Genomic DNA, 17,807 nt, shown 5'->3' with positions numbered 1-17,807 from the left:
GCTTCATTTGCTAAGAAAACGATGTTTTTAAAGGGAAACCAAGGTTGATGAGGTCTGTTGTGGGCACAGCAGGTGGAAGGTAGGCGCATATTCATTTTCTGGACAAGCCGTCCAAGTATTATTAGTGGTGTTATCCATTGAACGAATCCTGTTTAGCGGCTTATCTTTTAGGTTAGCGGAAATCAAGATGCGACCAAGTGTCAAGTCAAGACAACTGGGGAAGTGCAAGCTAACTAGCGAGCTAGATGTGAGCTAACAGGGCTAGCGGGTACCGTTAACTGTTCATAACAGGCTCCAGAGCTGAGAGACGCCGGACACTTTGCTTTGTTTAATTTGCTAAAAGTAAATAAGTGAACAAACGGGTTGAAGTACTTGGTGAACTGTATTGTCACTGTTGTTTCTACGCTTTTTTTTTTTTAAGATACAGTGGCGTATAATTGTTGAGTACAGCGCTGGGGTTGATGGTCTAATTGTGCCCCCTCCTCATTTACTAAACAGTTCAGTCCTTTCACTGTGAGTCCCAAAGTTTTGGCTGCTATTGATAGGTATGTTAGCTTAATTATTAACAGCTTTGTAAAAAGAAGTCATGCAAACAGATTGAACTAAACCTTAAAATGATACAGTAGAGATGAATGTTGCTACATTTTATGAGGGAATCAGAAAATGTGGAACATATTTAATCTGTTTTTAAATTTAATATGAAAAGTATATCATTGCAGTGATTTTTAACCCTGGTCCTCAGGCTCCACTGCCCTACTTGTATGTTCAGCACACCTGATGCAAACAATTGCATTTACTTTACATAGTACCTTTAATTTGAAAATATTAAACACTTATCCTCAGTGTGAAACCTATGGGTCACTTATAACAAACTTTAGCATTCTTTGTCATTTAAAACTGTATTTTTGTCTGATTTAAAATCGTTGGAAAAATTATCAAATGGAAAATAAAATTATGATACTGCAAAATATGTATTTATTCTCCCTTTTATTAGTAAGAACAATAAATAAATGCAAGTGGTTCAAGGAGAAATTATTAGCTATGCATCAAGAGACCTGGCTACAGAAATCAGACCTTCCTTGCATTATTATTTTCTTCCTCATCTTGATCAGGCAGGCAGAAATTCAGAAATCAAATTTTTCTCCAAACAGTGAATTTTGCATATATGCAAGTGCTAACAGGTTGGGGGTAGCAACACTAGGGTGTGGATGTTGTTACTAAGGCAATACGTCTCAAAGTCTGCTATTTTCAGCAGCAGTGATTTGATAAAATGATTTTTCATACAAGCCATTTTCTCTCTCTACTAGAATAATACTAAAATAATGTTTCAGTGCTGTTAATTACAGCTCTTAAACATAAACTGATCATTTTTGTTTGTTTTTCGCGTTGTAAAATGCACCTTTCTCTCCTCAAACAGGGCTACGTTACTCACTTTCAAGGCTGTAAAAATCCTTGTTGCCGCCCTGCCGGGTTGTTGTCGCCAATTGTATTAAAATACATTCATAATGTTTGACTCGGTCTTCCTCTCCTGCTCTGGGTAAGCAGGAACAGAGCTGCTTCTCACAGATTGCATGTTTTTATTGTATGCTTTATGTATTCCCCCAGCTGTGCTTTGCGGGGTTCACAGTCTGGCCGTCGTGTCGTAAATCATCTGGAATTTGCAGCGCGTGTTCAGGCTTTTCCTCACAGCCGTACGTTTTTTTTGTTGTTTTTTTTTATCGTTTTGGTGGCTCCAAGGAAACCTTTACCAGCACGAACAACAAGGAACTGCTCTGACTGGAACACAAAAGATGCGATTGAGATTTTCAACAGATCCTCAATGCGAAATCCGGAGGGTATGTGGGAAAGCGAGATTAAATCTGCCACGTGTTTTGAGTTGCCTCAGCGGTGATGTAACAACTAAACAGCCAAATAACCCTGAATACCTCCCAACTGCTACGATCTTCTGAGTTATGAAAACAACTTACAAGAACCACGCCACGCTTGTTCAGAATAAATAAGTTTTATGTTTTATGAAAGCGTCATCTTCCAATCTGATTAGGAAACTCTTCTGAGTCGCTGTCTGATTCGGTCTCTGGAGTCGGTAACTCAAGGACTGTTTGTGTCCTTGCAGATGGAGGAGCTCATGTGGCAGATGGGCTGGGAGGTTGGGACAACTCACTCTTTGTCCTCTTCTGTTATTGGGCTTTATGTCAGGAAACAATTAACCTCTCAACTTTTAACCAGAGCTGCATGATTATTGAAGAAAAGGGACTAAAAAAAACTGTGATCTTGGTATCCATCAAAATAAATCTGATCTCTGAGTATTTGTTGCATTACAGAACATTATTGAATGTTTTTTCTCCCTTTTCTAAAACAATTTACATGTGCAATAAGCAAGAAATCAATTAATCACATAATACATTAAAAAAAACCTGCAATCATTTCAGTTTGCATGTTTTATTGTTTTTCTCCTTTCTTTGTCTTTCACCAACAATTAGCTGACAAAAATGTTCAGTCTGATGCTTTCTTCTCAACTAGACTTTTTTGAAGGACAATTTTGTTCACAGAAACTTCAAAGTTAATTTTATTTGTTGTTTCTGTTGTTTTTTTTATATTTAAAATGTCTTCCAGTTCCAGTGTTAATTGTTCATTAGAATTTAAAGATGACAGATCTTTGATGTGGATGTGTTCTTGCATTACTATGCCATTACCATTATATCACTGGTAAATGGTCCAAACAACAATATTATCGTTTATCGCAATAACGTCTTGGACAATTTTTATCGTTCAGCTAAATCTGTTATCGTGGCAGGCCTGTGCATTTCTACAGTTAAACTGAAGGGATGTTGCAGTGCAGAAGAACACAATGTGTCTCTAAAGTTAAGTGTTTAAAAATCTCCCTACCAGAAAAATAACATGAGATTAGAAAAAAAAAATTGTTTTGTAAATTCAAGGTGATAACACAAAGAATTCTTTCTATATTTCCTCAGTACTTTCTGGTCCACAACAGGATAATTGTGCGCCATACTGACTCATCAATAACTCTGCAGTCACTTCTATCTACTGGTATTTAGTCCCAGCAAAAAAGCATCTATGACATTCTAAGAACACTTCACCAAAAGAATAAATACGTTTATGATTCATTTCCAAAATGATTGAGCACACATGGCTTCAAAATGGTCAATCAAACTCCCTCTTTGATTGAGGTTCTTTGCATTAGGAGGTGTTAGCTCACCTTCTCTGTGTGTTTTGAATGACTGTGTTAATATAAGATTGAAACACCTTATGACCTTATAGCCCCAGACCATGTCACTTATTAAAAAATCTGCATCAGCCAACAAAGGAATCGGCAGGTAAGGCTTCTTAAAAATGGGTCAGAAAACTTCACTCCTGAAAAAAATTCTCTTATTACAGCAACATTTCAAACTTTAAGTTGGCATGCTCACAAGTGACTGACACCGAGAACATATTTACCACGTCTGACTTTGCAGAAGTAAAACATTTCTCTTTTCTTTTTTTTTAACAGCTCCAGTTTGATTTGCACACACTTTTAGACAATGATTCCCCTCTGTAAAGCCCACAAGTTAATCTTTATTCACTCTATAGTCCCTCTGAGCCGAGGACACGTTTGTAACTCTACACCCTGTAGAGTGAAGCAACCTCTGCTGTGCTGTTTTGCTCCGACTGTCAACACTAAACTGACTGCCCTTGACGAAACACTCAATCCCCACAGTTGTTGTGTGCTGTCCTCTGAAAGCAATTTGTAGGTTGTTATTTGCACTTTACTGTCTTCTCAAATGTGTTTTCTGGTGATTTTGCTGGTTCTGTGCTTGTCAGCAATACCGGGATTGTGTTGGGTTTGCAGTGGAAGCGCAGTTCCACTCCAACGCAGTGGAGTTGTCTAGCAGGATGTTTTAATTTACAGTAAGCAACAAGGTCGTTTCTCTGTAAACCGGCTTTGTGCCGATGTTCAGCACCGATAGGAGAAATCAGAGGCTTTGAATGCCAACCAGAGAAACTTGGAAGAGGAATGTTTTTCAAAGTGGTTTTGCCGATGTCCCATTAGTTTCTCTTTCTCCACTTTGTAGTTTTTCCCAGAAAGGAAAAACACGCAAATTACAGACAATGATTGCAACAATAAAAACCAAAAACGTTAGAGGTACGCATGGTCGTAGAAAGCACCGCCTGAATAAAGCTGCCTAACGGAAAGTTTCCAATCACTCTTGTTTTTTAAGGTTGTTGCTGGTTGCTGGGTGCCGTGGAGCAGAGGAGCTGTGCCATACCCCCCCATTCGTCCTCTCATGCTCCCCCCCCCTGTGTGCGTCTCCCAGCCTATCAGTGACCCCACACCCCCACCCAGCCCCTACCTGACCCATCCCGTCGTGTTGCCGCCCAAGCCCCGAGCTCCCTTCTCACCCCATGCTTGGGACAAAGCCAGCTCACTGCCAGCCCAATGACTGCCTGGATCGTCCTGCCTGTCAGCTTGGCTGCCTTCTCCATCACAGGAATATGGATAGTGTGAGTCACGGTTGAGGAGTGCCTGTCGCCTGCGCTTTAACTCATGTGAACCGTTTGTCCGGGAGAGAACGCTGCAAAAACACACAATCTGAAGTATTTGTAGTTTAGTTTCTCGTGAAAATATCTTCGTACACTTGAAATGAGACAAAACTAGCTTACAAGTAGCTTTTCAGCGAGATAGAGGAGCTTGTTCTTGGTAAATAATTCCATAATTTTAATGAAAATGGCACTAATACCACTGGTAGATTATTTAATTGTAACAATACATTTTTCCTGTGTTATAAGTGAAATAATCTTCCAGTTGAACTATTGCTGCTTCATCAATATTAATCAATATTAAGGAATTATTGATTCGAAACAAGCTATTTCGTGCTGAATAGTTGCATGCAAGTTAGTTTTGTCTTATTTTAAGTGTACTAAGATATTTGCACTAGAAACTATAAGAAATACTTGGTAAGGTTTTATGTTTTTTAAAAGTCTAAACTTGTTTTTTTGTACTTTGAGCTTTATTGGGTCTGTCATGATGTGTTTCTCCCTTTTAACACTTCTGACCTTTTGTTTCCTGCAGGTATGCGATGGCTGTGATGAATCACCATGTTTGTCCTGTAGAGAACTGGTGGGTGTTTTTTTTTTTTTTTTTTTAATATCCTCCTGTTTAACATTTAGATGTATTCAAGAGCCCTACAAAAATTATTCATTAAACATTTTTCTTTTCACATTTTCTAAACTTAATGTTCCAAGTATTTATTTGTAAATAGACCCACCAACATAAAGCTGTGCAGAACTGTGATGTGGTGTGAGATTGGTGTGCGTAATGCGTGAGCCTCAATTTTCATGTCTTACCACAGATTCCCAGGCAGATTTTTGGTCCAGACTTTAACTAGGCCATTCCAGTAAAGGAACGTTCTTTAATTTAAACATTTGAGGTGCTCGTTATGCTAGAAAGTGAACCTCTCTAGTTGGTTTGCTTCCCTTTTTTTAGCTACATCAGTCTTCCTATTAAGTCTGACCAACTTCCCTGTCAAAGTGGAAGAAAGCTGCCACACAGCACAATGTGCCATTACCGTATTTCATAATAGGGATGGTGTGTTCAGTTTTGATCTCCTCTGACCAGAGTACCATCTTACAAGTTTGCTGTGTTTAGGGGCTGAAACGATTAATCAATCTATTATTGAAATAATCAACTAATTTAGTGAATGATTAATCGTTAACTGGAGTTTACAGATGCAAAAAAAAGACCATTAGCTGAAATGACAACATATTCAGAGCAATAATTAAACTAAAACTGTACAAAAATATATACACATTTTGTAATAAAGATTGAAAAAATAATTTGCCTATAAAAATGATCTACTCGCATGTCTAGTTTTGGCTTCATATGATTCAAATTCTGACAAAAAAAGAAAAAAAAATCTCAACTTTTGCTATCCAATTTTTAATCTGTGACAGTGTTATGTTATTGCATCTTTGGCAATAAAACAAAAAAAAATAAATTTAATTATTTGTTTACAGTTTTTAATGTATTTGTAATATTGTATAAAAAAGGCTGAAGTGGTTAAATAAATAAAAAATCTGCAGAATGTGCCAATTTTTTATCCAATTAATCATCAGATTAATCATCATAATAATCTATTACTAAGATAATCGTTAGTTGCATCCCCAGCTGTATCCTCTGAATTCCTTGCGACAAACTTTAAAATTAAATTTTTGTGGCTTTTCTTCTCGTCGATCCTTTTTAAAACGCAGTGTTTCTGAAATGTACGCCTCATCTCTGGCATATACAAATACAAACTCGCGCCACATGTTTTGCATTTTTATTTTTTTACTAGCAAAAGAATCAAATACACCTTAATCCTGCATAAAATCATAGCAAAACACACTGAAGTTGGTGCAACTTGGATAAAGTTAAAGGACATGATAAATTTGCAAGGCGCTGTATCTCCAGAGAGTGAGCTGACCTCATTGTGTCGCCGCTGCAGGTCTTACAACGTCACATGCACAGAGGAGTTGCCCCGGCCAGGCTTCCCCAAGACCTGCTGCACCATCCAGGACATCCCCCTCATCAGGTCGGCTCCTCCGCCTCTGCACTTCTCCTCTTTGTCTCAGAACACAAACAGCAGCTTGTGTCGGGAAGGGCCTTGGGCATGAATTTGCATCTGGTTGTGCTGCTGCTCTGTGTCGGTCATTAACCCACAATTTGCATAACTCCAGTTCGTGGAATCTGACTGTAGGCCTCCAACGATGGGCAAGTACAAAGGGAAAGACACAATGGGACCTGAAGCTCTTTTTTCTGTTGTTTTTTACTTTTATATAAAAATATTGATTCACAAGCACTCATTAAAATTCAGCTTCATATTCAAATGAAATTAGCTAAACCGTTTTTGATCACTTAAGAGCTGTTCAGCAGGATAAGGGTAGGTGTGTGTGTGCATTTCTGCGGTTTTAAAATCTTTACTGTCGTGTTTTTGTCCTGCAGTAAATGTGGCTCATTCCCTCCTGAAAGCTGTTTGTTCAGCCTGATTGGCAACGTTGGAGCCTTTATGGGTACGTCCTCAACTAATCTTCAGTGCATGGATGCAAGTAATGGCCATTTTTCTTTTTTTTTCTTTTTTTTTTTTTGTGGGTCATGGTGGTTCTGATTTGGAAAACAGTGTTTTTTCTTTTTTTTAACAGATTAAACTGAGACAAAAATGGAAATATAGATAAGAGATTTAATTTGATGTGAACTTGAAGTTTTATCGTGATATTTTGTGGTACTATTATGATAATATACAAGTGACAATAAGAACTATTTACTACTACTTTAGGTAACTATATGGCTCTGACTGTGTTGCAGCAGTCAAAGCCTCAATGTGATTTATGTCACCATCTTGCACACAGCAACTGCATTCAATCATATTTTCATGTTTATTAATATTTATTGATTCTATCAATAAACAAGCAGTGGACAGAAATATGGAGATGAACAATTGGAAATGATATGGACAGTTTTAGGGTGTTTTAAATATCATTATTTTAGAAATCATTAGTTTTTTTACTTTTTAAAAAAAAATAAGAGTTAATTCACTAAAAGGGAGTTTGAATGAGTAGCAAACATTTATGTCCATTAAACTATACGTTGTTTTTAAAATTGTCAGTCAAAAGTACAGGCATCCAAAAATATGTATTAAACCACAAGAAATTACAGTATTTTTTCCCACTTCTCAATGATAAACTGAACATACAGTAATTATAATTAAATAAAGAAGTTAGTTTTTGTCGTAGGGAAGTTAAAATCATTGTAGATCCAGAACCTTGAGTTTTTGAGTTCTTCATAAAACCAAGAAAATTCAGGACTGCTACAAGAGATCTCTCATGCCAAAGTGTTATTGTCACCATCTACAATAACTCTTTGAAGAATCTGAATTGAGATGAGTTAAACAGCATTTAATTTCCCTTTGGGATCAATAAAGTATTTTTGAATTTGAATTGAAAGAAATCCTGTTTTTAAAATCTTTTGGACTCAGATTAAAAACAACATTCAGCCTATTTCAGCCAGAAGGACAGAATTTTGACACTCTCTTCATAAATGCTTGCTATATAAAGCCAGGTTAACCAAATTCATTAACAGGCTCTCTATGTATAAGTCAGTTGATAAATGTGTTCCTATTTATCATGAAATTAAAGAAAAAGCACAAAACATGATTGCTAAAAGACAAATACTTTGCTTTGTACTTAATATTTTCCCCTGTAGAAAATGTTAATTTCTTTAATAATTTTGCTCCATTAAAAAAAAAAAACACCTGTTCTCGGGGGCCACAGAGAATCAGTAAAGGGGCCGCAAATGGGCCCCGGGCCACGCTTTGGACACTCCTGGTTCCGTCCACTCGTCCTTGTGTTTGTGTTCCTGGTCACATTTCTGCTGACGCGGCTGCCTTGTCTCCATTCATTCAGCCCTGTGAAAGGAGCTGCTGCCCAGGCTGTAAAACGCCGTATTGATCACAGACACAAATTCAGTTTTAAGCTAAACGTGTTGGGAAAATGGAATGTGGTCGAGGAATAATTCATCAAGACCGACGCGCTCCGACTGACTCTGATTGCTCTGGTGTACCGAGTCTGAGGATGGGGTTGGATGGCGGCGCATTAAAGCACATTAAAGATTTACTTAAGGAGACTCAGACGATCTTTAGTGACACCCTAAAGATCGTCTACAGATTTACGTGACAGGAAGTTAGCTTAGCATAACTGCAAATGAATGGGAATGCCTCGTCAGGTGTTTTCCTTGGCGGCGGCAGCTAGCTAATCGATAATTATGTGGTTTTACAGAAGATATGGGGTTAATAGTTTCTGAGCGCAGCCGCCTTGTTTCAATTTGTCACCCGAACAATAATTTTTGATCTGAGCCCAATTTTAAATAAATCAAGAAAGTGTGATTTAGAGGTGCCGGTGCGCAAATATGAAACTGTCCCAGTTGCCTCCATCATGTGAGCTGCAACCTCTGGGGTAATCACAGTCACTGTATGTAAAAAGAGAACTGTTTGCTCATTATTAATCTGAAATAGGGCGATATATTTTGAGATGCAAAGTACTAAATGTCTCCTCTGTTTGCAGTCATTCTGCCTGGTACCTCCAGACTTCAGCCAATAGCCATGGGACTTCCAGATATGGCTGCTGCCTAATCAATAATGAATGCAGCTTTCCTTCCACTTCCCCATGTCCATCCCTCCCCCCCTTCCTGCACCTTTTGGGGCCTTCATCCATTACTCCTCCTCTCCCTCTTGTCTTGTTTAAACACCAGTCACTTCTGGCCCACTTTTCCCCCTCACTGGTCCTGATTGCCTCGCTCCAGCTGTTTTCATCATTCCAGTCACCTCTCCTTCCCAGCTGGTTTCTGTTTATCCGCCCTTCTTCTAGTCTGATCTCCTTTAATTAGCATTTCTCTACACACGTCCTTTCTCTCGCTGCTCCAAATTTCAGCGTGTTTTGGGTCAAGCTTCCGGTTCTCTTGTCGGTGTGATTCAGGAAGCTGCAAGGTTATTGTTTTCAAACACAGACAGGACAGCTGAAAAGAAAGCTGCTGCTCGGTTCTGCTTTTAGATGGATCAATGGCTGGGAGAACACATCCTGCCGCTCTGGAGAAACATATCGGATAGTCTTGCATCAGCAGAAGGATGGAAGCTACTACCTGGCAGCCATTCATTCATTTTTATTCCTTTACTAACTTGGTAGTAAAAAATGAAGTGAATACTACATGAATGCGTAATCGAACTCTGATGTGAACCTAAAAAACAAACTCTGCATATGTGAACGCCAAAAGCAGGAAGTGGGCTAAAGCACAGGGCATTCTGGGTAAAAACGACCTAAACCTATACGAGTGTCTAAACAAATGGCTCATGGTCTTTTAAAAACAAAAGAGAAATCCTACAACCGCTAACATCCGACGCTGCTCCATTTCCATTTCAAGAAGAAGGAAGTTGAGCTCAGTGTCTTCTCTGAAGAAACGACGGGTTTTTGCGTTGTTTCCTTCGGTAGTTCTTGATGCAGCGCCACCACAGGCGAGGAGGGGAACGGGTCTTTCAAACTGTTTTGCTTCACAGTACCGGCTAAAAACGTAACAAATGTTGCAGTTTTGTTCTTCAATCGAACCAAGTCTACTATATTATCAATTGTGAAACCATAGGATTAATACAATCTTATTAAAATGTTTCGGGCTTGTTTTTAATGCACATGTCTCTTTTCCTCCCCTTTGCAGTGGTGATGGTGTGCTTCCTGCGCTACGCCCAGGTGATCGAACACAGCCACCAGTGTTGGGTCAACACCAGCGCACTGGTGTCAGGCTGCACCAACGCCATCGGTCTGGTCATGGTTGGAAACTTCCAGGTAATCCTGAGCAATACGTAAAGTTTTATGTAGAATTCAAACCGGGGATGTCTGACTCTAGTCCACAGAGGTTGGACATGATGCAGGAAGGTGTCCTGACCTAAGAAAACATTAAAAACATGCAGGACACTCGACTTAACTGGCTCAGATCCTCCAGTTGCTATGAAACGTTTGTTTTTCTGTCCGACAGGTTGATCATGCCAAGTCTCTCCATTACGTGGGCGCCGGTGTGGCGTTTCCTGCAGGGCTGCTGTTTGTTTGCTTGCAGTGCGTCCTCACCTACCGAGTGGCTGTGACCACCCTGGACTACTGGATGGCTCACTTCCGGGTGGCTCTGGCGCTGGGAGCCATGGTCTCCCTGGTCCTCAGTATCCTCTGTAAATCGGTTGGGATGTCAGAAATCATCGGGATTTGACCTTTACAGACTCAGGAGTTGACCCTTAATGCAAGTTTCACATATTCTGCTAAAGGGTGCGTTTGATTTATTAATCAGGGATGTTTGCAGCCTTGATGGCTCGTTACTCTTCATGCTAGCTGTCACTATTGTGACCACCTCAGTTGTCTGTCAATATAAATTCTGTAGTTGAACCAATTAATTTAGGAATCGAAAACCTTTTCTCAACATGATCTCTTTCTCTCTCAGGACTTCTTGGACGGTTCTGTGTGTTACTCCGTCAGTCCATTTGCTGAGTTAGCATTAGCGATTAACAGCCCTACATTTCTACAACGTTTTTCCAGCTCTGGGTTAGTTTTCAGGAAGAGATCGTTCTAAAACTGCTGGAAGCAGCGAGTTCATTCGACGTCTGCCGAGTTTCAAACCAGCAGAATAAGATCAAGAAATAAGATATAAAAAACAAACAAACAAGATAACACTTTATTGATCCCTTAATGGGGGGAAATTTTGTTACTCCCAGCATGGCACACAATAAAAATTAAAATAATGTAATAAGAATAAACAAAGAGCAATAATGAATAACAATGAGCAGTGATAGTCCTAAGGGGACGCACATGTTGCTCAGTACATTACCAAATATATATTAAGCATTTAAAACGCACATCAATAGAGACTGTGTGTATCATAAAGTCTGACAGCCTGGGGCAGACAGGACCTGCTGTGGCACGTCTGAGCTGCTGTCCACCACGCTGCAGAGGGGATAACGGCCTCATTTTCCCGTCGACTCTCTGCGTCTGTCCTCCTTAACCCGTCCTCCCTCCAGGCGGCATCTTCTTCATCCACGAGAGCTTCGTCCTGCAGCACGCCGCCGCCATCTGCGAGTGGGTCTTCACCGTGGACATCCTGGTCTTCTACGGCACCTTCACCTATGAGTTCGGCACCGTCACCACCGAGACCATGATGGCCGGCCTGCAGCAGAGCCAGCACGGCTCGGGGGTCATCATGGACCCCATGTCCAGGACGTCGACGCTGGGCGGGGCCACCAAGGGCCTGAAGTCCCCAGGCGGCAGCAGCACGTCCACACACCTCAACTGCACCCCAGAGAGCATAGCGATGTTGTAGCTCCGTCTGGAAAAAAAACAAAACAGAAACAAAGTCACTGCAGAGGTGCTCCACTGGCAGCATGTGAAGCAAGAGAGCAAATTTGTATAACTGTAACCTCAACGACACCAGGTATTTCTACCCATAAATGCTCTACGGCCTTTATTTTTGTTTTGTTTCCGTTTTTCTCCTCCCTTCTCAGTTCTCACAGCAGATTTCGTTGAATGTTTGGAGCCGGCTCGAAAACTGGAACCGTGAATGTTTTCCAAGACAGCGGTTAAAGTTGACGACTCTGCATGATGTTCGTCTCTAAAAATGTGTCCCCCTGGGTTCTTGATTTCAAAAGACAAAAGTTCCTGCCACCCTCAAAAGTCATTTTCGACCCCACCACCCCCTCCTCTGACTCTCCAACGCTTCGCGCGGCCCACCCACCTCTTTTGGCCTTTTGCTTATCTCTGCACGGCGCGGCTCCTGAATGGAACAAAACCAGTTCATGTTGGATTTTTTTTTTTTTTTTTTTTTTTTTTTTTGCATCATAAAAAAACAAATTAGAAAATAATGAATGTTGAGAAGTGAATAGCTATAGTATATTTTACAGACTGTAAGGTTTACAGTCTAATTTAATCAATCATGCATTAATAACTTGAAAGGTATATAACCATTAAATTCATCTGCTTTTATTTGATTGCACTTATAATTTAATGTCTTTATTTTCTATATATATATATATAAATATATATGTCTAGATTGGTCTCAATCATTATTCATGTCAGTGCAAAACTGGATGGTCTTTTCTGTTGTAATGACTCGCTTTAAGCTGAAAAGTGACATTTTTGTTTGCTTTTTTTTCAATCCAAAGTTACATGAAATGTCAAACGTAACAATCATCCGATAATTTCCCCTCCTCTGGGGTGAGTAATGCCTTTCTCAGAGTGTTTGAGCTGCCAGGTGAGACTGACAAGTGGCCTATATGTGATGATAGACATGAGTGACGGTAAAACTACAATCTGACTTTAGTATTTACTGTAGAGTTCTCGTCCTGACACTGGCTGCGTTCCAGGCTGGATCCCTGGAAGCCTTATACGAGTTTAAGAAATGTCTGTTTTTTTTTAATCATTATTCTTTATGAGCTCATTGTGATGAAGCCTTTCAGAAGATTTTCTTCATAACACTTGCAAAAGTAGTCACTCCACTCAGACATTTGCACGTTTAGTGACGTTACAGCTACCAACTTCAATGGGATTTTATGGGACAGATTGACACAAAGTAGTTTTTTAAAAAAACATTAATTTTAAGCTCTTGATGATTTTGTGCGGCCGCCTGGCTGTGAGCAGAGAACGGTACAAATTTGACCAGGACAGGCCGTGATGTTGCCTTTGACAACTGACTGTAAAATTTCTGAAATTATTGACACTTTTATTTATTTATTTTTTTCAGATCTAACATTAATTCCAAATCTATTTTCTGGAGAAATCTGTTTCTTTCTCTAAGTTTAAGTGTAGGATATTAATGTTGAGCCTGTAAAAACAACAACAAAGTCACAATCATATTTAGTTTTAGCTTTACAGTTTTGGCAAAAAAAAAAAATCTATTTTTTTATACAGAAATGCAATTAAATACAGGTGGACCTTTTTTTGTGGGGTGGAGGGGTACTTTTACTTTGTGTTGCTTTATCACAAAAAGTCCCAATAAAATACATTTAAAGTTCTGGTTGTAACTTGACTATAGGTGAATTAGTTCTAGGGTGTGAAAACTTTTGATTTTATTTTTTTATGTTATAATTGGTGCTGTCACAACAGTGTTACAATGAGACACTGCCATACAGGTTGTCGACTGACTTCAAACCATACTGTACCTGTGTTGTATCCCACCCTTCTTTATCGGTTCCTTCAGCCGATTTATTGAGAAGAAAACTAGCCGGACAGCAGACTGCCACGACGCTCTGAGTCACAGCCTGCACAGGTTTTGCTCAGATGAAAGTTTTCACTGCTAGGTTTCATAAAGCACATGAATCTGTAATCTCTGTTTCCTTGTTTGTTTGTTGTTTTTTTTTTTGTCCTTCCGCTTGACGCGTTTTATTTCGTCAAACACACAGGATGCCAGCAATACACGTTTTCAAAAGGTCACGTCTCCTACCTCTTTTGTGGGTCTGATGTGAAAGATGGGAGATGCAGCTTTCCAACTTGTTGGAAGTATTTTTTGTTTGTTTTGTTTTTTTTTTTGTTATTCTTTGGTCGAGGTTCAGTATTTTCCAGCTGTGTCCACAAGTGTCCGAATGTGACAGAGCTGGGGTTATGCTGTTACATAAGCTGAATGAGCACACGGCGCTCTCATCGCTTACTGTGCAAAAAGTTTGAACTTGACATTTTTGTTGGACTGCAGAAAACCATGCCAAAAAAGACTGGAGTATACAGTTTTCTTTCTGTTTATATGAGTGTGTGTGTGTGTGTGAGTCAGATGCGGCGGTATGAGTTAGTATGAAGTGCACTGTTTCCAGCCTTATCCCATGTACTCTGCCTAAGAAACTTTCTTTTTATTATATTTGACTTCTGTTTAGCTGTAGCCTTTTTTTTTGCCATACTGTAACCAAGTCAACGTGTGACTCTAAACGGCAGCTTGTGAGCCCAAACACCGGGGCCCAAACAGCTTCTGTACCATTAAAACCATTCAACATGCCAAATAATCCAATGAAAGGTGGAGATTTTCTCTTTTTCTTTTGTTTTGTTCTTAGATCATTGTGTGCGCTGTCTAAGGGTTTGTGTGGAGCCTTATGTTTTAGAAGGCCGCCTGACTTTTACGTTAACACTCGCAACACAGATCCAAATGTCTATGAAATGTACTATCTTCCTACGTCCTGTAAATTTGAAAAAAGACACAGAATATTAACGAAGGCATCAGAGAAACCCCCTGTATAAAATAAAAAAAGTCAACAGAAATTGTTTCCTTTTATAAATTCTGTAAATATGTCTGATTTTTGTCTATCATTTAGGCCTTTTATTTTGACAGAGATTTATATTCAAATATGAAATAAAAATGAGAAGTTATTATCAAACTGGTTTTTGTTGAATGGATTTTTTTTTTTTTTTTACCTCCCATCAACTAAATTTAGTTTAGTGTGCAACACAGTCTAATGCACAGGAGGCCTCTGTCATGAGAAAAGGGACTCAAAGGTTTCTTTGGTAAATTATTTCATTTCACCTCATAAATGCATAAAAAATATGTATCCATATACATACATGCCTCATATTGCCAGCTTTAATAGCCAAAACAAATACACATGGAAAAGAAAACCCAAAAAGCTTTCCAAGTATAACAAATAGTCACTGCTCATTTCCTCTGCCTAAGCATTTCCATTTTCTTGATAAGTACAGCTTTTATGCACATTAGAAGTTCATAAATTAAAAAAGGAATTTAAAGTCAGAGTGCTCAGAGCTGCTATCTGCTCCATTTGGAAACATCGGGTTTAAAAAAAAAAAAAAAAAAAGCACATTTGAAATGTTCCATTATCATGTTCCCAAAGCTGGTGCCATTTAATATAAACTCTCATTTTAACACAATGGAGCATCCAGTGATGCCAGTGGCTGTTGAGGGGCTTCTGTGGAAAAGTTTTAGATTTGTTTGAGTTTTTTTTTTGTAGGTAGCAAAAGGGTCTCAGTACAGCAAACAGGGTTGTATCTTTGTGGAATTGGGCTGAATGCAGCTCGCTGCTCTTGGAGCATTCAGCACTTTCATCAGGTGTACATGGCTCCATGCAGGTCCTCAAGTCGGTGCTCCCTCTGTTTTCTTCTCTCCTGAAAGAGAAAAACCACAATCAGGTCCTACTGAAAACACAGAAGAAACAGCTGTTCCACTTGACAGATCCAGCACGCCGCAAAAGACGCAAACTCCAACACAGTGTAGCACAGAAATGTTGAAGCTTGAATTCTCTCAGATTCTCTGGTGGATTTATGTCTGGACTTTGACTGGACTGTTCTTTTTATTTTATTGTGTGGGTTTATTTGTCCTGTATGTCTGCAACAATGCATAACAGCCACTGCAAAAAGGATTTCTAAAGTCATGTCTGTTTACATTTAGGACATAAAACCCCAGTGGAATACATTGTGGTTGTAATGTGACAAAAAGTGAAACAGCTCATCAAGCAGCTCACCTTGTCCTTTTTAAACTCCTCATACTCTGGATTGTCAGTCGGTAACTCAAGTCGGCAAAGTGGACAGGAGTTAGTCTAGGATGTAAAAGTGGAAAATGTGAACATTTTAAAGGGATTTCATGCAAACCGCTGTTCAAATGTGTAAAAAAAATACATTTAATAAATTGCACATTTGTGAGCTTTACCTTGCCCAACCAGGGTAGTATGCATCCTGAGTGGAAGAGGTGTTTGCAAGGCATTTCTCGAACTGTCTCTTGTTCCTCGAACTCCAGCAAACACACAGGACACTTCAAACCTTTGTCTGCCATGAACACAAAGAATCAAATTAAATCTCCTCAAATACGCAAAAGATCATCTAGCTGACAGCTTTAAACACTAAGATCCCTCAAACTTTCTCTCTACGGAGTCCCAACACACATTCAATGTCTGCATTCAACTCGTTTTTCAGAATTTCTGTCACCTGCTTGTTCTGCGGAAATGACAACTACAGTGAGGGTCTGAACAGCAGTTTTGGCAGCCGGGGGAGGAAGCCGCTGGTCCCAGTCTGACAGGTCGAATGCCCCGGAGTCAATCAGGTCCAAACCTTGCATTAAGGACCTGAAGACAAACAGAAAATCCCAGAGGTAGAATCTGCAGGTCACAGTTACAGTACAACATGTGAGTCAGGTAGGTTGGATCTCACCTGGCCAGCTCCAGTAGTGCATTCTGACGATATTGCTCCTCAGGGTTGGTGGGTTCACAGTCATGTTCATCAAAGTATGAGGCCATTTTGATGCGTGCTGTGTGATCTGTGCATTAAGGAAACTACAAATGTGAACAGAGTTAGATTAAATTAAGAACTAGTAAATGAACTAATGTAAATAATGAATATAATTATTCACCATTCGGGTTCTTTTATTTTAGGCCATGAGCAGAAATGCCACTTTTAAAAACAATAAAAAATAACCTCTTCTGTAACCTTTCTTTTCTGTCTATAAAGACTATACACTGAAGCTGAATTTATGTTCTTCTCTTTTACATATAAACATAATATGTTGTAGATCAGCAACCATAAACACACAAGGTAAACTGAGGAGTCACTCACACAAGCAAAGAACAGGACTAACGACTGAAATTAAAACAAACAAGTTCGGCTAACCTTCAGAGTTTGCTAACAGGAACAGAGTTTGGTCTGTTTGCTCAGACAGCAATAATGACCACAAGACAGCGGTGAAAAAAGTTAACTTTTCCTATTCCTGAAGAAGATTCAATAAAATATCAAGACTTACCCTAAACCTCAGCGATAAACATATGTCATTCTTCCGGGTGCTACGTTGATTGGTTACGTCACTCTTTGGTCCAATCACAGTATAGAATGGATTTTCTTCGTCTGCTTGGGTAAAGGCCTTGTTTCAGTGCTGCCATCAAGCGGTGTAATCGAGACAGGAGCAAGGAGAAATCACTCATTTCAGTGTGTGACGTCTAGTTTTCTACACGTCTTTTTTCTGTAATACAAAATGCTTTCCAGTACAGTATTTAAAATGTATGCAGCTTGCAAAATAAAGGAATACAACATAATTTATTGCATGTTTTGACAAATTATTTAATGGATATAATGTTCTCTATAATATAAAGTTTCGCTTGATTTTGTGCTTGTAATTCTAGAATTCATCCAGCAGATGGAGGTATTTCCCCACCAACACAACCCCACTTGCATGTGACCTCGTCACTTTCCACGTAGCTTTTCCTCGTATTGTGGAACATTTTTTGTTCTATAAACTAATATAATTTTTGAAAAATTGGAAGTATTTCTCTTAAGAGCTTCAC

The 17,807-nt window shown here is 39.3% G+C and overlaps 2 protein-coding genes across 5 annotated transcripts; one reads left to right on the top strand and one right to left on the bottom strand.

The window, feature by feature from the left end:
* Positions 1-14,906, top strand: LOC106929228 (transmembrane protein 150A). Its single transcript, XM_015005977.2, has 8 exons — positions 1-79; positions 4,218-4,500; positions 5,069-5,116; positions 6,480-6,566; positions 6,977-7,044; positions 10,232-10,359; positions 10,550-10,727; positions 11,577-14,906. Exons 2-8 carry the CDS (start codon positions 4,436-4,438, stop codon positions 11,873-11,875), a joined length of 873 nt encoding a protein of 290 aa, XP_014861463.1. The 5' UTR covers positions 1-79; positions 4,218-4,435; the 3' UTR covers positions 11,876-14,906.
* Positions 14,907-15,025: 119 nt separating this feature from the next.
* rnf181 (ring finger protein 181) lies at positions 15,026-17,356 on the bottom strand. Of its 4 annotated transcripts, none has more exons than XM_015005984.2 (6): positions 17,270-17,356; positions 16,684-16,805; positions 16,462-16,598; positions 16,187-16,302; positions 16,002-16,076; positions 15,026-15,645 (listed from the first exon to the last, which is right to left on the bottom strand). In XM_015005984.2, exons 2-6 carry the CDS (start codon positions 16,767-16,769, stop codon positions 15,586-15,588), a joined length of 474 nt encoding a protein of 157 aa, XP_014861470.1. In that variant the 5' UTR covers positions 16,770-16,805; positions 17,270-17,356; the 3' UTR covers positions 15,026-15,585. The 4 variants fall into 4 exon arrangements, with proteins under 4 accessions (XP_014861470.1, XP_087865191.1, XP_087865190.1 ...); XM_088009065.1 differs by having other exon boundaries at positions 16,684-16,789; positions 17,270-17,329; XM_088009064.1 differs by lacking the exon at positions 17,270-17,356 and adding an exon at positions 17,140-17,260.
* Between the last annotated feature and the right edge of the window lie 451 nt (positions 17,357-17,807).

This window comes from Poecilia mexicana, unplaced genomic scaffold (assembly GCF_051168715.1).
Source record: "Poecilia mexicana isolate PSO_F unplaced genomic scaffold, ASM5116871v1 scaffold_9, whole genome shotgun sequence".
In the NCBI taxonomy this organism is placed as follows: Eukaryota; Metazoa; Chordata; class Actinopteri; order Cyprinodontiformes; family Poeciliidae; genus Poecilia; species Poecilia mexicana.
This window is presented reverse-complemented; position numbering and strand designations above follow the sequence as displayed.